The 14,079-nt window shown below is 31.8% G+C and overlaps 1 protein-coding gene across 1 annotated transcript; it reads right to left on the bottom strand.

The window, feature by feature from the left end:
- Positions 1–4,284: 4,284 nt before the first annotated feature.
- LOC112293113 (uncharacterized) lies at positions 4,285–6,990 on the bottom strand. Its single transcript, XM_024542221.2, has 6 exons — positions 6,566–6,990; positions 6,101–6,176; positions 5,766–5,895; positions 5,217–5,330; positions 4,779–4,880; positions 4,285–4,601 (listed from the first exon to the last, which is right to left on the bottom strand). Exons 1-6 carry the CDS (start codon positions 6,828–6,830, stop codon positions 4,446–4,448), a joined length of 843 nt encoding a protein of 280 aa, XP_024397989.1. The 5' UTR covers positions 6,831–6,990; the 3' UTR covers positions 4,285–4,445.
- Between the last annotated feature and the right edge of the window lie 7,089 nt (positions 6,991–14,079).

Genomic DNA, 14,079 nt, shown 5'->3' with positions numbered 1-14,079 from the left:
TATGCTCCCCAAAAACTCGTCCTTCGGTTGCTAGTAGTGTCTTTATTTGCTCCAAGGACTTCGAACTTGGTGGCTCTACTTGATTTGCTGTTGGATCTGGCTAGATTTTGTTCTTATGTGATTGTGGTTCAGGAAAAGACTGCTGGACGGAAAAGAGCCCTGAAAATTCCGCAGGGTACCTTCCCTGGGGAGTGATAGCTCATCGAAGATCACATCTCGGCTTATCACCATCTTCCGCTACTACATATTCCAGAGCCGATATGCTTTGGTGTGGTATAATATCCAACAAAGATGGCCTTTATGCTTTTGGGGTCCAATTTGCTCCTCCTTGCCTTCAGAATGTGGACATATGGCGTACACTCGAAGACACGCAAGTGTGACACCGTTGGCATTTGTTCGGTCCATAGCTTGTATAGCATCCTGTAGCTTCTTGTTCCGAAGGCTATCTGGTTTAGGAGGTAGGCGGCGGTCTGTACTGCCTCTCCCTAGAAGTCAAGGCTCAACTTTTTTGTATGCAGCATTGCCTGCACACACTCTATGAATGTGCGGTTCTCCCTTTCGGCACTATCGTTTTGCTTTGGAGTATGGGGGCTAGTAAGGTCATATTGAATCCCCGAATTAGCTAAGAACTATGTGAATTCTTGGCTCAAAAATTCACCCCCTTGATCGTTGCGGAGCTTCTAGACTTTGTTTCTTGTTTGCTGGGGTACGAGTGTGCAAAGTCCCTTAAATCTTTTGAACGCATCCGAATTGTATTGGATGCAATAAATGATTATATACCTCGAGAAGTCATCCTTGAAAAGGACGAAGTAGCGAGCTTTATCTAGTGAAATCTTGCTCATCGGTCTGCACGCATCGCTATGAAAAAACTCACCTATTTTTTCGGGCCTCGGTGAAGATCAATGCTTTGGGAATGGCTTCCTGAAGTTCTTTCCCATTGCACAACCCTTGCATGGGTTCTTCAACACTGCATGGCTTTGCAAACATAAGCTGTGAACAGTGTTATGCGTGTGCATGTGCACGATCATAGCGTTGTGCACATGCCCGAACTTTTTGTGCCACAAGGTTGACCTTCCAATCTGCGCTTCGGTTAGCTCCTCCGCTTCTGCTTATTTCTCCTTTTCTACTGGACTCCATTGTACTTACTAAGGACTTTGTCAAGTCTGTTGGATTTGAACTCGTTTCATCACATCTAATGTATGCATCCCGCGCTATAGCAATGTGAGCTTGGGCAGCTTGGCATTCAACCCTGAGTTCAAGTTTGTATAATTTGTTTATTTGGATTCTTGTTAAAACAACTTTCTCCCGCCCCTCAAGACTTGTGAGGTAGCATATGCGATGGGTGTATGTGGTCACTGACCCTTTGTCAGTTGCTTGTCCTACAGAGAAAAGATTCTTCCGTAGTTCTGGGACATAAAAGATGCGGTGGATGTTTTGTGATTTCTACGTGTTTTCGAGTTTACATTGAATGTTGATGCGGTCAACTCCTCGGAACCAAAGTCATCTGTTGTCGTCGATTACTATGAACCATCGCCCTTGGGGTACAAGCTTTAGCAAAATAAACTAATCTAGTCGGTCTATTAAATGGACTGTCGTGCCTCCGTCCATATGCTAGGCATCAGAGTCATCGGCGGACTTGTCAGCGTGCGCCATGAAGGCTGTGCTATCGTCCTCATTAACTTCTTCGCTGATGGCAGCATTCGCCTTGCATTTCTTTATGCCATTTTTTTTTGTCTTTTTGAACGATATCCTCTTATTGATGTCGGGGCATTCGCGCTCTCAATGCCCCCTCTTTCCACATTTTCGACATTTTGTTTTTTGTTTGAGTTCTGCGATCCTAGCAGATCGTCTCTTCTTCTCTTCGGCAGAGAGGGGTCTTTGAGTTTGATTCGAAGCTTGACCTTGTCCTCGGCTCATGAAAAAGGCCTTCTCTTCGTCTTCGTTTATGCCCTCTTGAATCTTGTTTCGGGTTTCTTCCTTGAGCAGGCGTAGTGTGAGGGCCTCTACTGTTTTCTCGCTCCTTGGGACGTTGTCCCATGTTCAGAGTAGGTAATGGAATCGATGCGGCAGGGTGCTTAGAATCTTACAGATCATGGCTTGATCCAAGATGGGCTCTCCTGAGTCATTTAGTTGGTATGCAAGTTGCTCAATCGAGCTCACGTGGTCAACCACCTCAATATCCGGCTTCATCCGCATGTCAAAGAACTACTGCTGCAGTAGTTGCACGTTCTCTATTGCATTCTGTTCATGAACTATGCACAGCTGTCGCCACATCTGGTTAGAAGAATGGCAGTTCATTAAACGACGCATAAGTTTTTTTATCAATTGCGAAAATCAAGAAGAACTAGCATAGTACATCCTTGTCGGCCCATTCTTCCTCATCAGAGAAAGCTTTTCTTGAGGTAGTTCCATTCACTATTCCCAACATTTCTTTGCGGGTAATAGAATACTCATTTGGAATTTCCAGACTGAAAAGTTATTCCTCGTGAGCTTATCGATGTGCGTTACACCAATGCTAGCTATGTCTGGTCTAGAAAAGGATTGTGAGATGAGGGATGGTAGGCTAGCTGCAGTCTGGTTGCGGGCAGATCCGCCTGAGATCATTTCCTGGGCTAGACCAGGTTTTATATCGCCAACTTCCTCCATTCTAACAAGAAGAGAGTAGGAAAACAGAGGAGGGGCAGTAAAGCGGTTAGTTGAGGAGGAGGATGCGAAGAAGTTTTGAGCTAGCATGTCTCATGAAGGAGGATTTGTCACATGGTTCAGAAGAAGGTGAGGAAAAATCTACTGCTTAGAGAGTGAAGAAGGCAGCGAGAAACGTGGACCCATAACCTGTTGAGAATAAAGAGAAAAAAATGCTCAAAATACACTCGATCCATACATGCATGTGACCTTGCAGATAACACGTTTTTGATGTCATTAAACGGAGAAATAAAATAACACAAATTCACCGCACTTTCGTAAGTGTGCGCAGGGCCTTAAACGTCATACACCCTAACGAACTAATGGTGTTCAGATAAATCATCATTTGTCTTTAAACTGAATTTAGTTACGTGAAGTGCACGAGTGTGCTGAGTGTGCTAGCTCATTCGACCTGGACAGTTGTTTTTCAACATTATTACCATCATCCAATAGTCTTTTGGCTTGATCTATTATAGAGGTGCTCACAGCAATTGCTCTTGCCACCCAAACGCGGAAAAAACACTCCTCCATTAGGATGAATAGATTATACCTCACATCGTCAAATCAGGCATCTCAATCAACCCGAGATCAGGATTGCGGCATGAATTCTAAGCTTGCACAAAATTATAGAACAAGAAGCTTTGCATTCTCGATGACTGTTATCGTCACAGTGCATTAAAACATATTCAATTGAACAAAATCCTAAAAGCTCTGAAAAGAAAATGAGTGTGGCTGTTGGGATTCAAGCCTAGGTTTCTATGGCCTCAACGTGGAATTCTCACCACTAAACTACAGCCACTGACTGACCAGCATCTGTTACATATTGAAAGTATTAAATGTTCTAGATTTATTATAATTCTTGCAAGTAAGCAGCGCACAAATTATATATTGTGCTTGTCACCTCACTAGTTCCTTCATGGCCCAGTTGTGAACTAAAATTATCCAATTATTTAATTTAAAATTAAATCAAAAAAGCTTAAATTTTATACATTACTTGTATATCTCATTTGGTGTTTTTTTTCTAATACAATCACATACCTCAAACTACATAACATGTTATTCATGATTATAGACTTATATACCAATGTCTCTACACTAAGACTTTCAAAAGGGACAAGATTAATTTTTATCACAATACTATAATAATAAAAAAATAGATTGGCTATATTATGTAAATCAAAGTTTAATGAAAATAATTTGATTAGAAATACATTCTTAACCAAGCTAAATACAATTAAGCCCTTCATGAAAAATTTTAATGTAATACTAGAGAACTTGCCACAAATCCATTGGAGCAAAATTCATTTGTTAACAAAATTCATTTGGACAATTCAAATCCATTGTTGGACATTCACCAGCCGAAAGAGCAACGATATAAATTCCTAGCGATTAGAATTGAAGGTATCTCGGGCCTAGAATCATTGTCTGTTTTGGTAAGATGGTCCCTCTATCTGAAAAATGCTGCAGAGATAAATAGAGTCGCTCTTTGCAACGACTTGGAGTATTTAGAAAATCACAAATAAAAAAAGAAAATCTATTAATTGAGATCAACGCAGATCAACATCACAAAAATCTTGAGAGGAAACAAAAGAAGAAGGAATATGAATCACAAAATTTTAAAAATAATTTAAGCCATTCAAGCCTTGAGCACAGTGCCAACATTGCGGCAGATCAGGAAGGCTCTCTCTTGTCCCGCACTATACACTCGTTTAGCCTATTCGATTTAGAAACCCACTTAAAGAAAGTCATGTTAGCCAATTTTCTCACGAGAATTCTGCGAACCTCTGCTTGGCAGAATCTGTTACAGCTACAGACACACCACGATCGATGAATACGGCTTTTTCTTCGGGGTTTGTACTCTCTCCGGCAGCTCTGTGCAAGCTGAATGCGAGACAGTCTCCAGGCACAGGTGTGAAGCCCTGTGAAGCACAGAATAGAACCATGAGAACCCACAACTATAGTCCAGACTAATCTATATACTGATGGAGGAAAGGAGTAAATGACAAGAAAATGCTATAGATGCAGCAGCAACTCCGGTGTTAACTGCCTTCAAATTAATAAATTTCACGAGAGAGTCGAACAAGAAAGCTACCGACCTGGCGTCCTTCAGGCCTTCGTTCATGATCCTTGATAGCTTTTGCGAGCTCAGCAGAGCCCAACACATCCAGATCGTTATCCTTCACATACTCTGCAGCTAACTGCATCATTGCATAGTAGAGCATTAGAGAACAGAATGGCATTAATGCACCGCTTGAGGACCGGGATGTTGTATTAAAGCAAGTGAGGTCTAAATTCAGCCATAAGCGACATGCATTAATTGTTTCAGAAAGGCTTATGGGTTTTCCAGTCATTTATTGTGAAATTGCGTTAGTATTAAACATCTAATCAGAAACTTAAAATCAGATTTAGGTCTACAGTAATAAACCCAATTAAAAAACGTTACGCATTATACAACAATCTATATGTAACAAAGTGTACGTGTAGGCCAAAAGGAGAAAATAAACTAGATTCCAACTTTCAAGGTTGAAGACAACCTTCCGTTGCTGTGCAGAAAGTGTGCGTAGGGAGTACAAAACATCTACTTTCGAGTCGTCATACCAGCTCAGCACATCCGAAGAACATCCCACCTGCGCCAATGATTGATACACCTGATCCAACCAACTCTATAAATTAGATCCCACAACTATTATCCATTGAATATCAGTGTTCTCTGAGACTTCACAACAAACCTAAGTATCCTAACTTTGATTCGAGTAATCACTCTGCCAGACCTTCTAAACATCGAGATAATACAGACTCTCTCTGACTCACTTACTCAATTAAATAGTGAAGCTCAAGCAGATCATAAGACTGACACCGAAACGAGAGAGGGAAGTAGACAGGAAACCACGTTTCCTATCAGTGAAAGAGAAGCCCCCTAGGTTTCCTAATACGCAACGCAACGCTCAACAGACTCTGCAGCATAGGCATAACGAAGTAGACAGAAAACCATGTTTTACAGTATGCTAAATTTGTATGGATTTCCTTGGATCATCAGCAATATCCTTCACTACGGTACCCCAGGTTCCGTACCGGAGACTCACTTGTGCAGCCACCACTATAACTGTTTGAGTCGAAGCCGGCACATATGCTTTATCATAGATCTCCTCCGACCCCATGCCCGATTTCTGTAGCTCCACTATACCGGCTGCCCTCTCTTGCCATGTTCCAGAACTGTGCCATTTGCGAGCCGTGTATCAGCATTTCAGGAATAAGATAAACCATACAATGAGATGAGGTACTATCAATAAATTTAGAATTCCTAAAGGAGAAACAATTCATTAAACCATCTATTCCTAAGTATATGAAACGTGACCTAATGTGATCACAATTCGCATAGTTACTTTGTAAACCTTGAGCAAGGATGTGGAAGACTAACCATCCTCTGATTTGCTCCAGAATTTCCTCAATTCTAGCTACTTGCTCTTCGGAGACATCCTCAGGTGGCGGCATTCCTGCAACAGTGTTCTTCTTCAGTCACTCTAATAGTATACTGCATTGTACAGAGAATGTAAATCCTATTCTCATCACAAAACCGACTTTAATTTATTCTTTGATTATGAGATTTCGCACCCTGAACAAAACCTGGTGCCTAAAATCGAAACCCACTAAAACTTGATATCAGTCTGTACGATCTCAGCTCAGAAGCCTTGGAAACTGAACTACGTAATGCATTGGTAAACAGAAAAAAGACTGTCATGCAGGCATAGCCAAGATTCCGACATCAACACATGCATTCGCCACAGACAATTCTCCAAAAAATGATACATTCCATAGCACAGAGTACTATCCCACAGCAACACCCCAAGTCGTGCAATATCCCAAGGCTCCAATTCCAACATACCAAACAAGTGCGGAGGCTTGAATTGGCCGAGTCCAGGAGGCGAGTTCGGTAACGATCCACCATAAGCTGGGACCTGACGACCTCCGGGCAACCGCACGGGAGCCTTCTTCATCTTCCCCTCGTCCTCCACGCCGCATCTCACTTGTCGCAAGCTTGTGGCGGCTGGGTTCAATCTCACTCGCCCACATTCAATCTGCAGCCACCCGGGTCTGTTGACAGCTCCCACGCTCTGCATCCCCACAGCCCACAGCCCGCTCTGCGCCATGGCAGCAATTCCTACACACGAATACCAACGGGTCGACAATATCAGGAACCCAACAATTGAGCAGTGGCAGGGAGGGGATGATGCAATCAGCGCGGCGATGATGCTCGGATTCAAGCTGGGTTGAGTTGGGGCGAGGCGGCGATGTTCGGTGAGGATGGGCACTCACTCACTCGGCATGCGATGGGGCCACCTTCTTCTTCTTCACACCAGCCACCCATGATCCGGGACCACGGTCTCACCCTCCCTCCGATGGATAAGGGCACCCCAGGGCACGGCGGGAGAGGCGGGGATCTATGGCCGCGGACGCATGAGAGCACAAACTAGAAACAAGCCCCTCTCTCTATGGAGCATGTGTTAGGTCATGTTTTATGCTTTACAATATTATTTTAATTTTTGGGTTTAATATATTTTTTCTTTGCATGTGGTTGACATCATCCAAAAATAGCTGATATATATATATATATATATATATATATATACATATAATTTATCTATTTTTCTCATTGGCTTTTCTCTAAATAAAAAAGCACAAGATTCATTTGTTATATATATATATATATATATATATATATATATATTCTTGAATACTTAAATAATAATTTTATATTTGTGCACGTATGTATTTACAATAAATTAGAAAAAAATTAAATATATTACTTAAAACCATTTTTGAATATATTTTAATTATTTATAATGGTATAAAACTAATAAATCAAATAAATAGATTTCAAAGCAAAAATGTTGATGCATACATATTAAAAATTTATGTAAATAAATCAATTTATTTTCTAAAGAGTAATTTAAGTATAAAAAATATATTTCTTATAAAGAATATAATTTATATAAACGGTACTTAAGAATACCTGAAATTTATTCAAATGTTACTTTTTTTAATAAAAATAGTTGTATTGTAGTTTGTAAAGTACCAAAATCATATTCCATGTCAAGCATAATTATGAAAAAAGAAAATTTACCTTCTGAAAGTGTTCTCAAAGCTTGCTAAAAGAATTCATAACTTCAAAAGTATTTTTGGAAAGAAAAGATTCTAAAAACAAATCTCTTGAAGGTCTTTCTTTAACTATATCCAAGCCTGAAAACTTTTCTTATATTATTAACAAAAAAATGCTTCAGTGTGAAAAATCATACTCCTTTATAATATTTATATGATAATTAGTGTTATATATATTTTTTATTTTTCTCCCTTATTTCTTGGAAGTTAATTTTTACAATAGTAGAATATATAAATCTATAAAATAATTTAATTTTCTTTGGCTTAGATTAATAAAAAAATAAAAACAAAAAATAAAGTCATAATTTTATACATTTTGGAAATTTTAATAATTCTTAAGGTACTATTTCTTTAATCTAACAAAGATTTAAAAAAGTCTTTTCAAATTTACTATATTATTTTTTTCTAAAACTTATTAAAAATATACCTTTATAATGCTTAAATTACTTAGTTACTATCAATAAAATTATATATAGCCATTTTAGAGATCTGTTATTATTAACTAGCACATGTGAATACTAATATCACTTAATTTAGATATTTTTTAAAACATAAGTTGACCAGGTAGTACTTTTAGTTACTAAAGATTCATAAACTCTACTTGTGAATATTGAGTATATATTTTGTAAATAGGTAATAAAATACTTTCTAAATCAAATACTATATAAAATATTCTTTTCAAAAATTCAAATTAAATAACTAAAATATATATATATTTTATTGTATTTATGCTACTATAGTTGTTACTATTTCCACCACAACCTACCACTCATTTAACATATTTTTTAATTTTTTAATTTTAAATATAATATATTTTAAGCATTTCAAATATTATTATCTTTATAATTAATATAAAAATAAAAATAAAAATAGCAATAAAAATTAAATAAGAAAATTTTGTAAATAATATTTTTGATAAAAGAATCTTATTATTTATTAAAATTACTATATATATATATATATATATATATATATAATTGAAAAAATTAACTATATTTTACAGAATTATTAAAGGATAAGGATTGCATGTGGTAGATAGTAAGTTGCGGTGGCAATAGCAAAAAATGTGGTGGTATTAGCAAAATCCTACATATTTGTCTTTGATTTTTGATTATTTTAGCCCATATATATATTTTCTTAAGATTTTAAAATCTCAATACTTTATTATTAAAGGTTATTACTATTCAATATAAATAAAGCTGATGTAAATATTTTTTAATAAAAAATGTATATATATTAAAAATAACATATAATTAATAATATATAAGCCTTTTTTAGATAAACTTACATATATTTTCTTGTGAGATTTATTATTTATACAAATATCTTTTAAATTTAGAAAACATATATATTATGCACAAAGCCCAAAATAAAAGAAGAATAAGGTTTTTTCTTTGAAAAATAGTTATTAGTCATTTCTTAAAACATATATATATATATATATATATATATATATAATTATTTTATTAACATTTAAAGTTATAAAATTGTTTCTAGCTATGTTTTTAGTTAAGTTTTTAAATAATCTAATCGACAATACTTAATTTTAGTTATAAGTTTTAAATTAATATTCGTCTAAATATATCTATCATGCATTATCTTATGATATTTTAATAACTCAGTAATACTTAATCCTCATATTTATATTACTTTTACGAATTAATTTATAAGTAAATTATCTACCTTGAAAAATTCAATACAATTTTTTTATTATTATATTTTTTAGAAAAATATTATAATATATACTATAAAATTCTTTAATTTAATTTATTTTTTAATAAAATATGTATAGCTCTATAATTCTAATTTAATATATTTCTAAAAATAATTATTTATTGCATTCTTCTAAAAATAATTAACTTTGTATTTTTAAATTTATATATTATGATTCACAAAATATTGTATAAAATAATTTAAAATATTAATATTTTAAAAATAATTTGTATAAAGAATTAAATAATAATAAATATATTCATATTTATTTTATTTTTCAAAATAATAGAAACTAATATGTAACTTTATATTTATAAAGCTTACTTTTGAAAAATCTATGCTTTTTTACATAGGTAAATTTTAAATTACACAAATTTATACATTATTTTAAAATTTAAACTAAAATATCTGTAAAATGATTAATTATAATTTTAGTATCTACTTATATAATAAAATTTACTTTTTAGCTTATATTAAAAAAATTGAATAATATTTGAATTTCTATTTTAATTAAATTATTATTCATTAGATATTTAAATTGAGAATCTAAATTTTATAAGAAATTTAATGTCTCTATAAAATAAAATAATTTTTTTTTCTTCATTCATCTATTAAACTTCGAAATTAAAATTTTAAATCCAAAAAATAAATTAATAACTAACTGTTTTTGAATTCATGTATCTTTAGCTATTTTTTATTATTATTTTGAATAAATTTCTCATATAATATGGAAATAAATTAGATCCCTATTCATATCAAACAACAATATCTTGCAATATATTATAATTGATATATCTACCAAAATATCTATTAATAACTTATGTATTATTAATGACAAGAACATTTAGATCTTGTTCTCATAGAACATTCAACTATGACAATGATAAACTTGCATGTATTTCCTTGCAATTTTATTTATAATCTTATTGATTTAATCCATAAATGTTTACAACAAAGTAGTTTCAATTTAAAACAAATCTTGGATTGACTCTTGAAAGAATTTTTTTTACATAGAATGAGTTCATTTCACATGCAATGAATATTTAATATTTAGATAATAAAATACTCTTAATCATCTATGATTTAAGTATTTTGAGATAATTAAGAAATATTTTTACAACATTCTTCTTGTCTTTTAACTTGGTCTAATGCATTTCAAATGCGTGTATGGAAAAATAATGGATAACACTTTGTTATATTTACTTGAACTCTTTACAATCTTTTTTGGTGCCAAAGAATTTTTTGAATTTTTTTTCATATTTTTGTTGTTGTGCTAAAATTAAAGAATTAATTTCAAATTAGAAAAAATATCTTACAAATATATAGAACAAAGTGAGTTTGCAATTTATCATTTTTGTGATCAATTTTTTATTAGAAAAAAGTTGGATTAGTATTTCTAAGATCAATGCATAATATGCTCTGCTATCTTTATGCAAAATAATTATTATAATAACAAACATCATATAGAAGCTTACCATGCCAATAATCTAGGATATTAGCATCTAAAATCAATTTGTCTTGTATATACAATCAATTATAAGATTTTTTAAATATCACTTTATCAACATAATGCAACTTAGGTGGACATAAAATAAATATATTACCTTGTTAAAAGTCTTGCATTGATAATTGCATTATTATCCAATTTTTGTAAAAGATATCTATAAAAAAAAAAAAAAAAAAAGAAAAGAAAAGAAAAAAAAGTGGAGATTAATTGTGCAACTTGGTGTAATAAAAGTGTAAGTATTCTTTGAAGTTTAATTGGCTAATTATATATAAGATGATATTTTCTATTTTTATAAACATCTATATATTAAATTCATATTTGGTAGCTTAAAGTTGACAAATAATTGAATTACCATTGACATCTATAAGCTTGTGATTAAATTTGTTATTACAAATTGAAATATGACATAACTTATTAGCCTTTAACAATCTCTCATTAAATTCAAACTGACAGCTAATTAAGAGTAAAGGAAAATTTTAATATTGTACTATGTTATTGATTTTGGTCAATTTCAATGATTGTATTGTCTACCACAATCATAATTTAAAGTTACTATAATGGCAATTGATAGTCACTTCACAAGTGCATATCTTTGCATATACACAAATCAGTAAATACTTAAATAGTTTTTTTTAATGATTTATAAGATTTTTTGGTATAAATAGTATTTCTTCTAAATAAACAATTAATAATATTACAGATTATTGAAAAAAATAATATTATTTAAATTAATATTAAAAGAGCTCTGTAAGCAACTTAACAAATAATTTAAGATAGAAATAATGAAGATTGTTAAAGCAAATTTGAAAAATATCACAACAAAGTTAAGCCAAATGATTAATTTGATTAGAATATATTGATGTTTTGGAGATAAAAGTACAAGAAGGCAATGAAAATGTTACTTTAAGACAATGACAATGATATAGTAGGCCAAAATATGGTTTAGGTGGGCCAATTTAATTTTTTTAATATTTAAATGATTTTAATTTTTAAATTAATACAAATACATGCTTATTATTTAAAGACATATTTAAAAAAATGCCAAGTCAATCCTATCAGCCATTAATTTGATCTACCTATCATCAAAATCACAATAAATATATCATTATTTGAATGCATTTATACCTATATGAATTCATAGTTGGAAAATAGATTTTCAAGGTACAACATATCATTATAAACATTACTAGAAAATTAATTGGTAGGCACTTGTCTTTGGAGGTTTTACTAAAGATGTTTTATTAATGTCTTGTGAACTATTTGCGACAATGTTGTTAGCAATGGCAGCAACGCTCACCGTATTTGAATGCAATCTAGACATGCATTGAAATGAAGCATCTAATACTTGAATTCTCACTTTGAATTGCAGCAGTACTACTAAGCTCAAACAATGTGGTATCTTTAGATCCTCAACTCCCTTTGAATTCCTTGAACAATTGAAGTAAGCTTATAATTATCTTAACTACATCCTATTGAAATTAGATAAGTCTTATCACATTTTAATTAATTTTCAAAATAATCCTCAAAATTCTTTAACAAAATTTAACAAAATTCTAATCAAATTCTAATTAAATCCTATTAAAAACCTAATAAAACCTTCATCAAGTTCTAAATCCAAAATCCTAATTTTAACCAAATCTAAATTAAATTCCAAAACTTTAAACTTAAGTCAAATTTTAAATTCTATTTAAATTTTAAATCCTAAAACTTAAGCAAATTCTAAATCTTAAATTCTAATCTTAATCAAATCCAAATCAAACTCAAATCAAATTCTATTCAAACTTTAATGAAATTCCATTCAAATCCTAATCAAATCCTATAATACATTAAAACCTCAATGACTTATAATTTTAACTTTGATTTTAATTCAAATTTTTTATGTCTTTCAATCACTTAGTTAAAAAATATATATAGATAATTTGAAGAAGATCAACATACTAAATAGAAGATAAACCTCATAATTCACTTAGATATTGGTCGGCCTCCTTTTCTAACCTTAATGTTAATCTTTCAATGCCAATATCTCTTGATTTCATCTCCTAATTGCTCTCAAACTTCACATGGTTGTTAGAAATCAAGTTTTCTACTAGTATGTAATATTTTATTTCAATCCAAGTGGCATATTATTTCAAATCTTAGAAACCTTTATTGGTCCTTGACACTCCAATTTGTGAGATTCCAATAAACTTAAATTTTGGTAACTTTTTGATGAACCATTCAATCAAGCTCAAACTTACAATATATAATAATTGCAACTATGATGACATAATTACAAAATTTTACTTGCATATCAAATACTAATCTCATAGAAATTTCTAAAGTAAAAACCTTTTATTTCTCTCAAAAAACCAATGTCATTTCAAAATAACTTTGACTTTATAAAGCCTTCACAAAATCATTACAAAGTCAAATCACTCAAATTTATTGTCCAAAAAAACCTGCTCTAGTTTTCTTTCAAATCATACTCTTTAATTAATAAAATAATCCCAAAATTACCATAGATGTATGATTTTGTGCCTTGAGGTCTGATTTCAATTCTAGTTCACAATTAGTCATCTTTGAATATTTTTAAGGTAATTTTTCCTACAAAACACTCTTAATGTATATATATATATATATATATGTGTGTTAATCTAATTTATTTTACCTTATTTATGGCTATATAAAGTAACTAAAATTCTATTTTAAAAAGAGGTAATATTAGCACTTAATAATTTTTCTACCTCCTTTACTATTACCTATATTTCTAAGATAATTTTCTACAATATTTTTAATTAAGCTCTTTTATTATATATATATATATATATATATTTATTTTACCTAATAGTTGTATTACAACACAACAATGGGAGACATAGGATACATTAATAGTTTTGATAGATAGACTGATTTAACTACAAATAGGATCAATTTTACATTCTCTTAAATCCAAACCATCAAAGTATAAAAAAATAATTTAGATTATCATATTGTATGTTTTAGATTTTTTGAATAAATAAAATTTGTAAAACTAAAGTTAT

This window comes from Physcomitrium patens, chromosome 16 (assembly GCF_059467195.1).
Source record: "Physcomitrium patens ecotype Gransden chromosome 16, ASM5946719v1, whole genome shotgun sequence".
NCBI lineage: Eukaryota > Viridiplantae > Streptophyta > Bryopsida > Funariales > Funariaceae > Physcomitrium > Physcomitrium patens.
The sequence above is the reverse complement of the archived record's forward strand: the minus strand, read 5'-3'. Positions and strand labels throughout refer to the sequence as shown.